The sequence below is a fragment of the Monodon monoceros genome, unplaced genomic scaffold, assembly GCF_005190385.1.
Source record: "Monodon monoceros isolate NGI ecotype Baffin Bay Population unplaced genomic scaffold, NGI_Narwhal_1 Super_Scaffold_21, whole genome shotgun sequence".
Classification (NCBI taxonomy): Eukaryota; Metazoa; Chordata; class Mammalia; order Artiodactyla; family Monodontidae; genus Monodon; species Monodon monoceros.
In genome coordinates this window covers 145,188,128-145,206,682 of record NW_021703778.1, presented here as the reverse complement: position 1 = coordinate 145,206,682, position 18,555 = coordinate 145,188,128, and the positions used below count along the sequence as shown (strand labels likewise).

General features: G+C 42.1%; 1 protein-coding gene across 3 annotated transcripts in view; it reads left to right on the top strand.

The window, feature by feature from the left end:
• The first annotated feature begins 6,485 nt into the window (after nucleotides 1–6,485).
• The window catches only part of ZFYVE1 (zinc finger FYVE-type containing 1), a 49,503-nt gene continuing 37,433 nt past the window's right edge, over nucleotides 6,486–18,555 (top strand). Inside the window, exons 1-2 of one of the 3 annotated variants that reach the window (XM_029237642.1) lie at nucleotides 6,486–6,650; nucleotides 8,019–8,949. In XM_029237642.1, the coding sequence (XP_029093475.1) occupies nucleotides 8,437–8,949 (513 nt within the window). In that variant the 5' untranslated portion in view covers nucleotides 6,486–6,650; nucleotides 8,019–8,436. Of the gene's footprint in view, nucleotides 6,651–6,833; nucleotides 6,944–8,018; nucleotides 8,950–18,555 lie in introns of those variants that run through there. The other 2 variants (XM_029237643.1, XM_029237645.1) reach the window with 2 other exon arrangements.

The window sequence follows — 18,555 nt, the reverse complement described above, 5'->3', positions numbered from 1 at the left end:
GCCAGAGCTCCAGTTCCCTTACCCCTCCAGTCCTCACCCTAGTCCAGGGTGCTGTATGTGGCAGGGCCCCAGAAGTGCCCAGTTTTGAGTGACTGATGAAAAGAACTAACAAAACCTGGGGCAGTGCCTCCACCTGCTGAGGTCAGGGGCCGGCATCCCTCCCTGAAATGACGGCTACTGGTCTCTGATGAGATGAACACAGAAATCGAAAGGAAGCATCTAGAAACTTTTATAGCGATTTGGCAGAGTCCTTTTAATTTCCTTTGAATCTAATAATAATTTTTTTATTTGAAAAAAAAAGTTCCTTAATCTTAGTCACATGTGCAAAGTCCTTTTTGCCATGTAATGTAACGTGTATACAGGTTGTCGGGGTCTGGATGTGGACATATTTGGAAGACCATTATTCTGCCTACCACAGTTGCCATCACTGAGAACGCAGTGGTGGCAGTAGCATAGAATGTACTGGAAAACGTCTTCAGGGGATATGGTGCTAATGATTGTGTCCCACCTTGACCTCCTATGGTGAGAATTTGGTTGTGATTCCACCTAACTGCCTCCCTTGACTAGTTTTTGAGCCAGGTTTCCCAAATTTCTCAACAATTCTAAGATACCTTATAGCCTTCCAATAAAATAACTTCTTAATTACACAGAGTGAATTTCCAAGCTCTGTCTTAGTGGATAGCCATGTAATGTCAAGCAGAAAGGTAAATTTATATATATATATATATATATATTTTTTTTTTTGGTTGCGTTGGGTCTTCGTTGCTGCGCGCGGGCTTTCTCTAGTTGTGGCGAGCGGGGGCAACTCTTTGTTGCGGTGCGGGGGCTTCTCACTGTGGTGGCTTCTTTTGTTGCGGAGCATGGGCTCTAGGCACGTGGCCTTCAGTAGTTGTGGCTCACAGGCTCAGTAGTTGTGGCTTGCGGGCTCCAGAGCGCAGGCTCAGTAGTTGTGGTGCACGGGCTTAGTTGCTCGGCGGCATGTGGGATCTTCGCGGACCGGGGTTTGAACCCGTGTCTCCTGCACTGGCAGGCAGATTCTTAACCACTGCACAACCAGGGAAGTCCAGAAAGGTAACTTTAGAGGAATTCAATTATTCTGGTTCCATAGGTAGAGACTATCTCTAACAGGAGGTCTATACATGTTAGCCTTTTATCATAAATATTCAACTGATTTGAATACTTCCCTCTTGTTCTGATTCTATACTCACCAAGCACTTTTTCAATAGGTTTCTCCTATAGGACTATTATCAGAGGAACAAATGTGCTGTGTTAATTTTGAGCATTCCAGTCTGGGTAATAGTAATATGTCATTGTAAACTATTGGCTTGGCATCCTCAGCCTGGTAAACTTGGTGTGTGTCTACCGCTAAGAGATGGATCCATCTAGGTGGGTGAAAAAATCAAATTTCTGTGTCTGCAAGGCCGAAGGGTGGATCTGGGCTCTAACAAACTTACCAAGGAAATGAATGCCATCCCTTTGCACCATTTGGGAAACAGACAGCTTAATCCACACAGGATACCTGGATGTAGCCACACAATTTAGGAGTGTGTATTTTAATAGCTAAAGACCAGTGGTGTGTGTGTGTGTGTGTGTGTGTGTGTGTTTGTACTGAGGACTCCTTTTATGGGGGAAGTTGAAGGGGACAAACCTGAAAACCTTTCTTCTACTTGTTTTGTACGTCCTATTGTGGTTAAGACCTTTAAAATGCTGTGTTGAGTGACCTAAGGAAATTATTAAGTCCAAAAGCTTGGTTTGCTTACCTTGTAGATTCTAGTTTCCAGTCACCTTTTACTTTATTCATGTTTTTCTAATTAAAAAATTTAAAATTTTATTTTATACGGTGAGATATTCAAATGGAAAGTATGAAAAACATATAAATTGTTTAAAGCAAAAGTATCAAGTGAACATTGGTGCAACCACCACAAAGGCCAAGAGTAGAACACTGCCTGTGACTTTCTGTTTGAATAATAATAATAAAAAAGAGTAGAACACTGCCAACAAACACCCAGATGTCCATCATGTGCCCTGATCATATTGGCTCCTCCCTGAGCTAACCACTAGCTTGACTGTTCTTTTTTGTATAATGGCTCATAATATGGCAAATTGGCCATCCTACTGGAAACAATGAAAAATGCTGGTAAAATAGTGAAGAGTCAATAAGAAGACAAGGAAAAATCAGACCAAAATCTAGGTGAAGGCAGGATCCAGAGAGTAAATAGAGCAATGATGTTACTTTTACCCTAGGGCACATGTCTTACTTGAGAACTTAAACATTTTTTTTTTGTCTTTCTCTTATATGGCTTTTTTTTTCATATCCAGTTTTATTCTTTTATTGTTTTCAGCACTCCTTGAAAATATATAATTTTTATTTTATTTATTTATGTATTAAAGTACAGTTGAGTTTACAATGTCATGTTAGTTTCAGGTATACAGCACAATGATTCAGTTTTATATATATATATATATATATATATATATATATATACATACTTTTTCAGATTCTTTTCCCTTATTGGTTATTACAAAATATTGAGTATAGTTCCCTGTGCTATGCAGTAGGTCCTTGTTGGTTATCTATTTTATGTATAGTAGTGTGTATGTGTTAATTCTAACCTCATAATTTATCCCTCCTCTCCTTTCCTCTTTGGTAACCATAAGTTTGTTTCTATGTCTGTGGGTCTATTTCTGTCTTGTACACAAGTTCATTTGTATCTTTTCTTTTCTTTTTTTAGATTCCACATATAAATGATACCATATAATATTTGTCTTTCTCTGTCTGGCTTACTTCACTTAATATGATAATCTCTAGATAAACCCATGCACTTATGGTCAATTAATCTATGACAAAGGAGGCAAGAATATACAATGGAGAAAAGAGTCTCTTCAACAAGTAGTGCTGGGAATACTAGACAACTACATGTAAAAGAATGATATTAGGGCTTCCCTGGTGGCGCAGTGGTTGAGAGTCCGCCTGCCGATGCCGGGGACACGGGTCCGTGCCCCGGTCCTGGAAGATCCCACATGCCGCGGAGCGGCTGGGCCCGTCAGCCATGGCCGCTGAGCCTGCGCATCCAGAGCCTGTGCTCCACAACGGGAGAGGCCACAACAGTGAGAGACCTGCGTACCGCAAGAAAAAAAAAAAAAAAAGTATGCTATTAGAACGTTCACTAACACCATATACAAAAATAAACAAAATGGATTAAAGACCTAAATGTAAGACTGGGTACTATAAAACTCCTAGAGGAAAACATAGGCAGAACACTTTTTGACATAAATCACAGCAATATGTTTTTGGATCCGTCTCCTAGAGTAATGGAAATAAAACTAAAAATAAACAAATGGGACCTAATTAAACTTTAAAGCTTCTGCACAGCAAAGGAAAGCATAAACAAAATGAAAAGACAACCTACAGAATGGGAGAAAATATTTTCAAACAATGTGACTGACAAGAGATTAATTTCCAAAATATACAAACAGCTCATAGAGCTCAATATCAAAAAAACAACCCATCAAAAAATGGGCAGAGGGCTTCCCTGGTGGCGCAGTGGTTGGGAGTCTGCCTGCCGATGCAGGGGACGCGGGTTCGTGCCCTGGTCGGGAAGATCCCACATGCCGCGGAGCGGCTGGGCCCCTGAGCCATGGCCGCTGAGCCTGCGCGTCCGGAGCCTGCGCGTCCAGAGCCTGTGCTCCGCAACGGGAGACGCCACAACAGTGAGAGGCCCGCATACAGCAAAATAAAATAAAATAAAATAAAATGGGCAGAAGATCTAAATAGACATTTCTCCGAAGAAGACATACAGATGGCCAACAGGCACACGAAAAAAATGCTTAACATTGCTAATTATTTGAGAAATGCAAATCAAAACTACAATGAGGTATCACCTCAAACCCATTAGAAAGGCCATCATCAAAAAGTCTACAAATATTAAATACTGGAGAGGGTATGAAGAAAAAGGAACCCTCCTACACTGTTGGTGGGAATGTAAATTGGTATAGCCACTATGGAGAATAGTATGGAGTTTCCTTAAAAAACTGAAAACAGAGTTACCATATGATCCTGCAATCCCACTCCTGGGCATATATCCGGAGAAAACTTGAAAAGATACATGCACCCCATTATTCATTGCAGCACTATTTACAATCACCAGGACATGGAAACAACCTAAGTGTCCATCAACAGAAGAATGGCTAAAGATGTGGTGCATATACACAATGGAATATTAGCTGTAAAAAAAAATGAAATAATGCCATCTGCAGCAACATGGATGGACCTAGAGAACTTAAACTTGTTTTTTCTAGGCCTAGGGGGCAAGTAGGACAGAAGGCTAAGCCCAGGGCCTGGTCGAATGGGGAATTCTAAAGCCGGGACCTCAGTGTAAGGGTGAATTGCAAGTAAACACACCCCCACCTAACAGATTGAAAGAAAGTTGTCTTGGAAGGGGTGATTGTGGGGAGCTGTAGAGGGGTACTGGACCCATAAGCCAGTCCTCTCAGGGATATATAGCCTAAATATACATCTCTTGGTGGTTTAAAAAAAAAAAATCCCTAACAGTGCTAGTTTAAAGTTATCTCTACTGGCAGAAGCAAAACTAAATTCTCTCAGGAGGAATGAACCTTTATCCTAGCTTTCAAAATTCCCACAAATAATTTTCCAAGGAAAATGCCGCTCATAGTAAAAAATAACTAAGCACACAAAGAATGAGACTGAGTAAAACCATCCAACAACTGAAAGGGATCTGATAATTCCCATGATCTATTACAAGAAATAAAAGTAAAATAGTTTATTTTCCATTATTGACATATTGCACTTAAATAGTAAGAAATTTCAAGAGTATAACTGTGTTTAAAGTCTTTCTTTTTCCTCACCTTAGTTACCTTCCTTGGAGGCAACCATTTTCCACAGTTTTAGGGGTTCTTATTTTAACTTAAAAAAATGTACTTTAAAATGGGCACGTTGGTTTTAAAAAGGGTTAAATACCATTTTGTTCTCAGGATATATTAATAGCCTCATTTTATAATTAGGAGTATGAAGCAAACTATTAAGGCTACAAAAAATTATAGCGGTAGGTTAGGAATGAAACCTTCTAGGGAAATTTTATGCCATGCTGGCCAGTCTCAAGAGCCTAGCTCAAGACCTGTTATCTTAAATTCCTTTCTAAAATCCCTCTTTTCCTCTTCTCCCCTTTAAACTTCGAAATTGTAAAGTACTACAGATAGCTTAGGTCTTAGTATCCTTGTTTGTGATGTGGCATTTCTCCACCATTGTGCTGTTAGTCCCACTGTTGGCTATCTGCCCAGTCTTGAAGACATAATTTTCAGCAATATAACCCTCACACATGGCTGATTCATTATTATGTAGATTTGGTTTTACTATTGGTCTAACTATGTCCCTTGAATCATAGCGTACAAAATTATCTCACTTTAGGTCAGGAGATGGGTTCTTGTCCCAGCTTTGTCAATAATTTGCTTTATGACCTTGGCAAGTCACTTAACCTTCGTTTTCTCTCCTGGGTTAACAATTATCAAGATAGAATCACAGAACATTAAAACTGGCAGGGACCTCAGAGCTTACAGGATATAATCCTTTTATTTCATGGAGAGTTGCATGATTTACCCAAGAGCTTTCTAGAACAAGCACCCAGTCTTCAGCATCTCAAACCAGTGCTCTTTACATCAGGCTTGCTTTCAGTGTTGTTCTAAGAAACAAACGAAAAGAACAAAAAGTGAAAGCACTGAACAAGTATAAGACCATTTACGAAAAGCCAGATAACGGTGTTAACCATTAGCCTTACTGTAGTCTGAAAGCTTACTTGAATAAATGTACCCCCTCTAACTAAAAGAAAATTTGGAAGTTCTTCAGGTATGTAAGGAAAAGTCAGAAAACTAAATTAATGGAGAAAAAAAATTAATGGTTGGCTTGCAGAACACTCTTGAAGGGAAAACAAAACTCCCACAAGAGTACTTATATTCTCTTATAAATTCTTTCTGGTCTTTTCTTAGTTAGTGCAAGATGAACTTGGGTAAGAGGAGACTGCCTGTTTTTATACATTCCTGAAGGAATGGTATACATTAAGGGTTACTTGAAATCGAATTATTTGCCTCGCCTATAGTACATATTACATCAGTTCTCTAATCTAGCGCCACTCCTTCTCTGGCCACTACCCAAAACAAGGTGCTGAAACCTGCGGAAACCACAGTCACCGCAAAAACTCCAAGTCCCATAATGCTCGAAGGGCAGTCTCTACCGCCTCTGCGCAAGAGCAGCGTTTTCGGTACTGGGAGTTGTAGTCATTCAGGGGCTTCACTTCCGGGAAGTTGGGGAAGGACGCGCCTCCGGAGAACTACATTTCCCAGGAGGCTATGCGCGTCCTTCTCCGCCCCCGCCGGCGTCAGGCTCCACCTCTCCCGCTCCTCCCTCACTGGGCTGCACCGCTCACGCCTTCCTGTTAGTCCGAGCAGGGAGAAGTTCACTCAGATCAGCTGATCCTAACTGACAACAGGAGAGGAGGAAGCCCGGGAGGCAGCGAAGGAGGAGGGGGGTGGAGATGGAGAGGAGGCTGGATCCACCGGTGCCCTGAGGAACAGCCCCCGTCTCCACCGGCGCCCCGGGGTCCCCCGACGCCGCCTCGCCGCAGCAGAGCTGCTTCGTGGTGGGGTTCCCGGGACGCCGCGGTCGGGGAGGGAAGGGCACGGCCCTGCGCCGGACGAGCGCTAGCCCTGGAGCTCCCTCCTTCCCCAGGAGGAAGGGGGGGCGGGTGCGGCGGGGGTGGAGGTGGGGGTGGGGTGGTATAAACAATGGATTCGGCTCTGGCCTCTGCCAGCGTTGGGGGGATTTGGGGGGACCTTCTTTGTTCTTAGACCTTGCTCCTGCCCCTCGGGTTGTGGTGGTGTTGTCCGGAAGGAAGGAAGGGTGAGGAATCCCCGGCTGGAGAGAGGCGTCGAGGTGGGAGGCCGAGTGGGCAGATTGTTTGCTTGGGTCTGGTGGGCGGAGAGGTATCTTTTTGAAGGTTGGTTTTATTTTTTTCTCAATTGTGACAAATTTTGATTTTTACTAACGTTGTGGGAGCTGGTTGGGCACTTCTGTGATTAGGGTGTAAATAAGGTCTCCTAGTCACTCCTTTCGCCTTCCTTGTTTATCTAAAAATAAGATGGATAGATTGATTACTGTATGGGAGGAGTGAATACCCGAAAGGAGGGCTTTACATTTCCTTGGAGCGTTAGTTTGGGTGTCGAGGCGAAGGGGAGTTAGGAATATGATTGTGACAAAAAGCCCCATTCTTGCCCCAGTTATCTATCTTTCTTTCTTTCTTTCTTTTTTAGTTATTTTAAAGTTGGGTTTTGAGTGACAAAGAGAAGAATTATTTGTTTTAACTCACTTCAGGCCTGGCTTTGCAGTGGGCCATAGTGGAGGAATTCTGTCTCCTGTTGCTCCCTTTTTTTGCAGTTAGACAAAAGGACAAAAGGAAGTACAATAATTGTTTTTAATTGTTTTTAAACATGGAATGGTGACTCTTGTTTCCAGGTTTAGAGTCGTTAATAGGCATCTGTCTAGAGTTGAAGCAATCCAGTCACAAGGTTAATTGGATCTGCGCAGGACTTTGATGGAGCTAAAGTTTATTATTATTGTTTCTTTAGCTTTTTACAAACGTCTTTCTCCACCTCTCCCAATTGTGGGGTGCAGGTAGGGGTGCAGAGGGTTGTTCCTCCAAGGACTATTTGCTTAGTGCTTTTGATTCTTAATTTAATAACTGAGGGAACAGAGAATTTCAGGCTGGGAAATAAAGCAACACAGTCTCTTAAATGCCTTGAGACTAGAGGTAGTGGTTGTTTTCAGAAGGAGCGGGCTTAACCATGATTTTGAGGAGAAATTTCTAGGATCAAAATGAGCCAGTGTGATTTTTACAAGCGAGGGTGAGAGTTCTCTTGGGAGTTCTGGCCTATTTAATCACAATCTTTTTTTTTATAAGGTGCATTTTTGTTTTTAGATGAGTGAAATCCTTTTCCTGCCTCTATTCTAGGTATCCTCTGAAATACTGACTTGAGCTGCATAATATTGAAAAGCTCCTGACCATTCTCTTTCATTACCAAAATCTTGTGTCTGAGGCCCCATGCATGCGCCCACCTCAGTGAACCCATCAGATCTCTCTCAGATAGCCATAACAGACCCTCTCAAGTTAATTTTAACCACATATTTGCCTGCACTTTATGGAGGATGAAACTATCAAACCAAGTCAACGTTGCTGCTGATTCAGGAGTCTTGGCAGCAGGAAATTAAATATCCGAACATTTGTAAATGTGTGAAGAATTCTAATAAGACATCGAATGTTTTTTTAAAAACATTTTTTTAAGGGTGTTCAGAACCCTGTGGAGGCTGTGCTCAGTCTTCGGACTCAAGGCCTTTGTCTTCACTTCTGGGGAAAGCCCAGGTACTGTTATATGGTAGGTGCTTTCCTTCCCGGTCTGAATATGAGTGCGCAGACTTCCCCAGCAGAGAAGGGCCTGAACCCTGGGCTGTTGTGCCAGGAGAGTTACACCTGCAGCGGGACTGACGAAGCCGTCTTCGAGTGTGACGAGTGCTGTAGCCTGCAGTGTCTCCGCTGCGAGGAGGAGCTCCATCGGCAGGAGCGCCTGAGAAACCATGAGCGGATCAGACTCAAAGCTGGCCACGTCCCTTACTGTGACCCCTGCAAGGGCCCCAGTGGGCATTCTCCAGGTATGAAGCAGAGGGCAGTTGTGAGGTGCCAGACCTGTAAAATCAACTTGTGCCTGGAGTGCCAGAAGAGGACTCATTCTGGGGGTAACAGAAGGAGGCACCCTGTTACGGTGTACCATGTGGCTAAGGTCCAGGAGTTGCTGGAGGAAGAAGGGATGGATGAGGACACCAAAAGGAAGAAGATGACTGAGAAGGTTGTGAGTTTCCTCCTAGTAGATGAGAATGAAGAAGTTCAGGTAAGCGCTCAGTGGTAGTAGGGTTCCTGTGGTGGCGGAACAGATCTGATGTTGGCAGCTGGCTCTCAGGGGAGGTCCAGGAGGAGCTCGCATTTTAGTCAGTAAGAGGCAAGACCCCGGAAAGCTTACATCTGTATGGAGTCAGATTTAGTTTTTTACCAGCTGCATGACCTTGGGCTGAATTACTTTACCTCTCTGAGCCTTAGTTTTCTCATTTATAAACTGGGGACAGTGCCTAGTTCATTGGGTTGCAGTGAGGATGAAATGACACAGTGTTTGTAAAGCCTGTTACCTAATAAACGCTCTGTGTGTGGTAGCTGTCATTATTATTTTTAGGATTATTATCAGGAAGAACTGATTTAGAACTGTTTTCTCAATGAGAGCACTTTGGCAAGTTGTGAATACATGTGAATGAGGAGGGACTGTGTGTGTGCAGGGAAAGAGACACTGACTTCTGGTGGGTCCCACAGGAGTGCAAAGCTATAAGTCGTCACCCTGCTAACTGCATTTAGAGACAGGTGTTTGAAAAGTGGCTTTTCGTAAGGGTAGTATCCTCTCCACATGACTTCTTATTTTCGTGTATTGGCTTCTGATCAATAGAAGCCAGTAAGGGCATCTGGGATTACAGAAGGACTGGAGAATATTTGATTTGATTCTGAGCTGGGGAGAGGGTGGCGTCTGATAGGAGCAAGTTGGGGAGATGGAAGTGTGTGACAGGGGCGATTGGGAAAGGGGTAGTAGAATGTTTATACTTTCCAGTGAAGGTGGTACAATTATCATGTCTGTACTTTCAAATGAAGACTGCTTCATTTCACATCCTGGCGTCACTCACTGGCTGTATAACCAAGGGCAAGTTACTTAAACTCCATGCCTCAATTTCACTTCTACATTGCAGCAGTAGTTGAGAGGATTCAAAGAAATTAGGAATAGAAACGGAAAGGCCCTTATCACAGGGCCTGGCACTGGAGTACAGCACCACTTTGTTGTGTTTGTCGGTATCAGGGAGTGTTTTGTAGTACATCCAGTACTTTTAGCTGCGATGACTCCTCAAGTCTCCAGATTGGAGGAGTACCTTTGTAAGTTACCGCTTGAAAACTTTATAATTACCCAGTGAGTATTTTTCATCTGTCTTTTTCCACCTTAGATAAGGTTATGGAAATGAATTACGTCATGATTTCTGTGTACGTATGTAGTCAGCTAAATACTTTTTTTTGCGGTACGCGGGCCTCTCCCGTTGCGGAGCATAGGCTCTGGACGCGCAGGCTCAGCGGCCATGGCTCACGGGCCCAGCCGCTCCGCGGCATGTGGAATCTTCCTGGACCGGGGCACGAACCCGTGTTCCCTGCATCGGCAGGCGGACTCTCAACCACTGCGCCACCAGGGAAGCCCTGTCAGCTAAATACTTTGCTAACACATGCTTTCTTGCTTGGTTGAGAGGAACTAATAGAGTTATGGAAGAGTGAGCCAGATCCCATTCTGCCTCCCTTGCTAGCAATAATGTCTCCTCGATGGATTCTGCTCTAATTGGGTGACAGTGTGCACTAAATGTTTTACAAATGGAACACTTAGATTTGGATGATTCCTGTTGGTTTTGCCACCAGTTCTCTTTAATGTCAGCCTTTGGAAAGTCATACTTCGAATTGTTGTCACTTTTGTAAAATGAGAGGAAGATTTGCGATGAACCAGTGGATATTGTGTCAGCACCAAAAAGAGTATTTTTTGAGGGGAGGAGGATGTATTTTCTTTTTTCTTTTTGTAGCACTGATACATATTTCTTAGCAGAGAATTAAGAAAATATAAGGAAGTGTACTGAAGCAGACAAATCCATCTTTTTTTCTTGTAGTGTGTAATGTGTATATAATTAGGCTGTTTTGTAAAGATTTCTCCCTTCATAAACATTGACCACTTCCCCGGAAATAACAGTTTATTAATTGTAAAAAGCACTGGTTGGGACTAATGGATGGGACAAGAATTTTAGGTGGTGACTTGTTCTCATAGGGTCATGGTGGAAGAGTACTTGGAGAAAATATCTAGTTCACTTTTCTAACGTGAATGTCTAAAACAATTAGAGAGATGATTGTCTGACATAAATCTAGATGGTGAATTCAGCTAAATTGTAGACTCCTGGAGAGCAGGACCACGTCTTGTGCCCTGGATCACGTACAATGGTGGGCATGCTGTCAGCGCATAAATACTTGATGGGTGATGTCACATCTCAACCTCAGTTTTTTAGAAATGAATATCACACACATACTTAGTAAAAAAAAAAAAACTAAAATCATTTGAAAGGGCATACAATGACAAGTTTCCCTCCTCCTTCATAACCTTAGTCTCCTTCGTTAGAACAATCACTATTAACGGTTAACTACATGCACTTCTAGAGTTTTTTCACGTATACTTACGAATATATGTATGTAGCCTTTTAATTTTTCAACAAAAATGGAATCTGATATACTTGCTGTTCTGTCCTTGGCTGTTTTTCACTGAAGGATACATCTTGTAGAACTTTCCTTATCAGCACATTGAGGTCTACCTCATTATTTAAAGGCTGCCTAGTACTCTGTTGAATGGTTTTTCTCCAATTTTAGCCTATTAAGGGATATTTGAGTTATTACAACCAAGGATGTGTTGAATATCCTATAAATCTATTTAGAAATGGAATCTTTTTGTCAAATGATATGTACATTTTAAATTTTGATTGATATTACCAAATTCCTGAACCTTATTTTCTTAGCTTCTGCATTACTTCTCTGAGTCTCCCCTGGGTTCTGGTCTTGGCTCATGATAGTTAAAATTTAAAGAGCTCTTACTGTGGCACTTGGCACTGTTCTTAGCATTTGAGCTCATTGAGTCCTGATGAGAACTCTGTGTATTAGTTTCTTACTGTTGCTGTAACAAATTACCACAAATTTAGTGGCTTAAAGCAACACAAGTTTATTCTCTCATTGGTTGGAGGTCAGAAGACCTAAAATGGACCTGATAGGGCTGTGTTCCTTCTGGAAGCTCTAGGGAAGAATGTGTTTTCTTAGCTTTCTAGCTTCAAGAGGCCTCCCGCGTACTTTGGCTTGTGGCCCCATCATCCAGCTTCAAAGCTAGTAGTGTTAACATCTTCCAGTCCCTTTCTGTCTTTTTTCTTCTGTTGTCACTTGCCTCTCTGTGGCCCTTCTGCCTCCCTCTCACAAGGGTCTTTGTGGTTACACTGGATCCACTTGGATAATCCAGTGTAATCTCCCCACCTCAAGGTCTTTAATTCAGTCACATCTGCAGAGCCTTTTTGCCCCATGAAGTGACGTATTCACAGGTTCTGGGCATTAGGATGTGGACATCTTTGGGGGTGGGGTGGGGTGGGGGGCAATTTCAGCCTACCACACCCTATGAAGTAAGTTGTATGTCTTAGTCAGTTGGGCTGCTATGACAGAATAGCATAGATGAGGTGGCTTAGAAACAACAGAAGTCTATTTCTCACAGTTCTAGAGGCTGGGAAGTTCAAAATCATGGCACTGACAGATTGAGTATCTGATGAGGGCTTGGTTCATGACAGCTGTCTTCTCGCCGTGTCCTCACATTGCAGAAAGAAGCTCTCTGGGGTCTCTTTTATAAGGGCACTAATCCTATTCATAAGGGTTCTACCCTCATGATGTAATCACCTCTCACAGGCTTACCTCCTAATGCCATCACCTTGGGGGTTAGATTTCAGCATATGCATTTCAGGGGGATACAAGCATTTCGTATATAGTATTGTATTTTCTAGATGAGGACACTGAAGCACAGAGAGATGAAGTGACTTGCCAAGATCAAGTTACGATTAGTGGCAGAGGATTTGTGATCTAAGATCCTTGCTCTATGATACTCCTGTTCTCTCTCACCAGGTCATTTAAACTTTCTAGTCAAACTTCATTCTGGTCAATAGCATCAACTCACCAGTTCCTCATGGCTGCTGTGAGAATCAAATGAAACATATCTCTATATAAATGCAAGACGTTACCATTGAAGAACTCCTTCCTCGTAGCAGTGAAGATTCCATGATTTAGGCCCCAGCTTTGTTTTTCTTTTCATGTTTCTAGGCATTTGTGGGTTTTGATCATTTTCAGTTTAGTACATAGGGATTATTTTAGTAGCTTGTAGGCTGTTACTCTTATGTGTGGTTCCCTCAAATTCTCTGGCCTAGAGTCTCCTAAGATTTGTTGTTTGTGATTTGAGTATTATTTAGTTTCTTTTGGAAAACCTAAAAGGACAAAAAACTTCCTTTAGGTGGTGACAGTTTTATCATTACCTTGTTGCCATTTGAGTGTATACTAGAATGGCAAATTTGAGGAGAGATTGACTTTTGGTCTCAGAAGCAGGAACTCATTGGTGGCTTTTAAATGGACACATCTGGCCTACTAGCCAAAGACATTCATTCATTCATCACATTTACTGGGTATATGTTCTGGTGCCAGGCATTTTCTCAGCTCCAGGAAAGCAGAGTTCACACATGTCAGACACATAAAAAGGTGGTTCAGATGTATAATCAAGGAAGAGTGACTGGAAAGCCACTTTTGCCGGATAGTTAGGGGAGGTTTCATTGTAAAGGTGACTTTTAAGCAAAGACCTGATGGTTAATACTACCTGGGGAAATAGACCTCCAGACAGAGGGGAATGAGAACAGAAAGCAGGTGGGATGGCATGTGTGAGTAGAGAAAGAATGCCTATGTGGCTGGAGCGAGCTGGAGAGAGTGGAGAGGATAGAGGTGCAGAGGTAAGGGGGTGCCAGATCCTGTGGGGCCTTGTAGGCCAGGGAAATAAGTGTGGATTTTAAGTGTAATGGGAAGCACCAGACTGCTTTATGCTAGAAGGTCACAGGAGCTGGTGTGAAGACTAGATTGTAGTGACTGTGGGAGGGCAAGAGGGCAAGCAGGGAAACCACTTAGGAGGCTATTGAAGATGCTGAGGGGAGAGGTGGCTTCAGTTTGGTGTGATCAGTGACATGGTGACATGGAAAAACATTGATCAATTTGGGACAAAGTTTGGATGTAAAACGGGAATGCTGATATATTGGGTGGAGGGGTGAGGGAATGAGAGAACTCGGTGGTGACTCCTAGGCATTTGGTTTGTGCAGATAACACCTGCTTAATACCCCAGGTTTTATTGACTTAAATTGATAAAACTTTAAGAACTCAATTCACACAATAAAGAGAGTTAAAATAATCTCATTTGGTATTGTCTAACAGAGTAGTTCTCAACCAGGAGAGATTTTGCCCCTGCAGGGGGCATTGGGCAATGTTTGGAGACATCTCTGGTTGTCACAGCTGGGGGATGGGGATTATGTGCTACCGGCTAGTGGATAGAGGCCAGGATGCTGCTAATTATCTTAAAAGGCCTAGGGCAACCCCCACATGAAGAATTATTTGGTACAAAATGTCAAGAGTGCTGAGATTGAGAAAACTCATCTAAGAGATGAAGGTTCGATGTGATAGGAGATCTGGATTCCAGTGAAGTGGAAAACATTTAACCAATACACCACTTTTTCCTCCCTCTTTTGGTTCTGTTAGTTCCTCAGAAGTAATTTAACTGAAATCAGTATTCTCTTTTGGCATATTTTGTAACCTTTCTAGTGAAATACTTAGACTTTCTGTGTTGTATTCATTGATTTTTCTAGACCTTAGTGGAACTGTACTTGGAAAACCAAATGACTCATGGACCCTTTATTTAGAGCCGCAGTAAGTAAATGATCCACACTGACAAGTCATCTATAATCTCTTGAAGTTAGAGAGGACACCCTTAGCAAATAACTGAAAGGTTAGAAGAATAAAGTTCTAACAATTAGAGTTCTTAGTGGAGGTAGGGGGTAGTATTTTCCTATCGGTTGAGTCTTGTGAGGGATTCAGACATCTTGTCTTACCAGAATATTTCTAGTCACAGAGAAAAGGTGAAAAAAATCATATATATGTATATAATAAAATTATATGTCTCTATATAAGTTTAATATATATATAAATATTTAAACCCCATACAAGTTTTTCTTTCACAACCACTTTATTCTCCACTGTCTCTTTTCTACAAATCTCCTATAACTTCCCTCTTCCCAAGAGAATAGAGCAGCACACTGGCAAGCAATTGCCCCTGTTTCATCTTCATGCTGACTGACCCCTGATGGTAGCAGGAGCTTTTCATGCCAAAAGACTCCTGAAGTTAAATCCCTCCTGCTGAACATGCAGGGTGATAGGGAAGCCCAGTGACCCAGGAGTGGTCAATGAGAAGCTAAGAAAGTGTCCCCTGGGGCAGGCCCTCCTGGACTCAGAAATAGACAGCCTTGGGCCCTGTCTGAAAGGGAAGGCCAAGGTGAGTCTTCAAGTCCTTCCTTCAGTGAGTCAGTGGTGGACCTCATCTCACTGAGACCGTTCCTTTAAGAAGACCCATCAAGTTGTTTGGCTGCTTCGCTTGTTTACAGTCCCAGAATAGTGTGGCTCAAAATACTGGGACTTGGCTTTTTTTTTTTTTTTTTTAATTGGCTAAAAGAGACATTGTTCTAGTGGGATTCAGGAATGGAAAAGAGCAGAGGATGTTTTTGTACTGTGTGAGAATCCTTGACCACAAACTGCCTGTGCTGGTCTGCCCCATTTCTATGCTCCTTCTGTCTTAGACTCCCCTGCTGGTGACCCCTTGGCCTTGTCTTCCATTTCCTGGTCTAGGGCACCTTTCTGGGGCTTGCTCTTTCCAGGATCTCTGTTTCAAACAGGCTGGCAGAAACCCCTCAGGACTTAACTGGTCAATGGGTCAGGAGCCTGGGGATCATAATCTTCTAAATTGTGGAACTTCCCCATTTTTCTCTTTGAATGGTCAAACTTTTATAATGTAAGGACTAATTTTGGTGCTGTGGCTGATTAGCCCTTTGGCAAATTCTGGTCAGAGCACAAATATATTTACGGTCACTTATTAGGTGCATTTTAAAAAATGTAACCAAAAAAAAATTCTATAGATCTGCTTAGGAGCTGTCTGTCAAAATAATAAGCAGTAATTGGTAGAACAGCAAAGGCTCTCTCCACCTCCCCCACCTTTTACTCATAGAAACTCAAGTAAAAGCCCCTTTTGTTTAGTAATAGTAGTAAGGGGAGGGCATTGTATGTATTACTGGGAAACCAGGGTTGAGGATGACTCAGACAAACAGGAAGATGAAAGAGCCCCTATTATATGCCTCTGGTTTCTGCTCAGCATCTTCTGAGCTCTCTCAGCCTTGGGCTCATTCAGTTGTAACAGGCTCCTGGCATTTAACCTGGGAGGCTGTTTTGTTTAGTCCAGGGCTGTTTAAAATTTGACGCATACAAGCCATCAAAACCACTGTGAGTCAGCTTTTCAGGGAACCTATCTTTAACTATTTCAAGTTACCTCCAGTTTGTGTGATTCTGATTTTTTCTGGTCTGTCAGTTCCTTGAAGTGATTGATTTTTTTCTGGAATTCAGCAAACATTTGGCTTTTTGAGTCAGGGTTAATATAAAAGGCAGATTTCTTATTACGTTGACAGTGTATGTTTTCCCTGTGCATGCATCTCCTGGCTGTACCGCTCTTGAGTTTATCCTGCAGATTGTGTCACATGGAAGCCTGATGGCTGGCTGGACTTTTCAGGGGAGTCCTGCCTGCTTTGGGAAGAGCTCCCAAGAGATTATCTCTGGCTGAGGTTAGAACTGCTAAATGTATTGAGCACATTTGATCAGTGAGGGGCAACCAGAGGAAAGCTAATGGGCGAGACCACAAAGGAGGGAAAGAAAACAAGAAGGTAGAAAGTTCCAGGCAAGAAGAATTGGAAACACCTATGGGAAGGGACACAGAGGAACTTTTGGAGGCAGGAAAGGGTGGATGTTTCCCTGGAGGATGTTTTGTTCATTTTGCCCCTCTTTTCAATGGCTTTTGGCCAGTAATTAAGAGGCTCTCTTTGACAAGTTTGTGAGGTTAGCTTGGTGTCCTTGGGCAGAGAAGTATGTATACCCACCATACGTAAGCACCTGACCTCTGGCTTGACTTCACTGGAGGATGATCTGTTTTCTGGTAGCTTCTGGAATTTTTTTTCCTCCTTCCTGATTTTCTTCTACTTGTTGACTGGATTATTGTTGTCTTTCCCAGGGAATTTGACTCTAGATGTTAGAGTACTGGAAGAGAACAGACAGAGCCTGATTCTGGCATGTAGACACAGACACCCCAGGTTCAAGTTAAGAGAGAACATAATCCCGAGCAATTCAGCAGTCATAGAGTATTCTAGAAATTCCTCTACTTCTCAGCCCATTCTCCCGCCTGGCGAATATGTCATCTACATGGCTAAACTGTTTTCCATAATCTCTCATAACCTTTTCTTTCAAAGAGCTTAATTCAGTTTACAAGTATCACTCAACAGCAGTCATAAACATTTATTGAGTGTCAATTATATGCCTTATTAGTTTGAGTAATCTCTGTGAAAAATACTTTAAAATGAAAATTCAGCGGTTAAGCAAGACTGGGGAGGGATGGCAGAGGCTTTCATTCCTGGGAAAGCCCCACTGTCTTTTGTACTTGTCTCTGAGTAGAGGCTGTTTGAGAATCCTGTAATTCTTTCTGCACACCTTTCTGGTCCTTGTGGCCAGTAATTTGTTCCATTGTGTGGATATACCGTGATATCTTCACTCACTGTCGATGGACATTTTGTATACCATATATATTGTTTGATTGTTGTCTTTCTTCTCTTCATTACAATGTAAGCTTTATGAGGACAGTGATTTTTTTTTTATTGGGGTATAATTCATGTAACATAAAATTAACCATTTTAAAGCGAACAGTTCATTGATATTTGGTATATTCACAGTGTCGTGCAGCTACCACCTCTGTCTAGTTCTAAAACATTGTCATCATCCCAAAAGAAAACCCTGTGCCTGTTAAGCAGTCCATCCCAGAGGGCAGTGGGTTTTTTTTGTGTCTTTTTTATACAATGTTTATTATTTTCCAATTATAAAAATAACATAGACTTACCATGTTAAAATACTGAAAATACAGAACTACAGAAAAGTATACAATTTTATCTTAATTTTACAATAGAAGAAAGCCACTAGTATCTCAATCCTTTTTAAGGTTGCATTTACTTTTTTCAAAAATAGTTTTATTGAGATATAATTCACATACCATACGATTCACCCGTTTGAAGTGTACAGTTTAATGGCTTTTAGTATATTCACAGATCTATGCACCCATCATCACAGTCAATTTTAGAACATTTTGATCAGACAGTGATTTTTTTCCCCTTCTGTTCATCCTCATCTAGAACAGTGTTTGGCATATGGTAGGCACTCAAATAATATTTGTCGAATGAATAAAATGCATTAATGAGAATAAATCAGTTTAATCATTATTTAGCAAACATTTAATGAGTGCCTACAATGTGCTGACAACTGAGGGAGATAGAAAGTGGCACTAAGACATTAAACTCACCCTTGAGGAGAGGACAGTCGAGTGGTAATAGAAAACAAATACATAGGGAATTCTCTGGCGGTCCAGTTGTTAAGACTTGGGCTTCCACTGCCGTTGACCCCGGTTTGATCCCTGGTCGGGGAACTGAGGTCCCACAAGCTGCTCGGTGAGCAACAACAACCACAACAACCAAATACA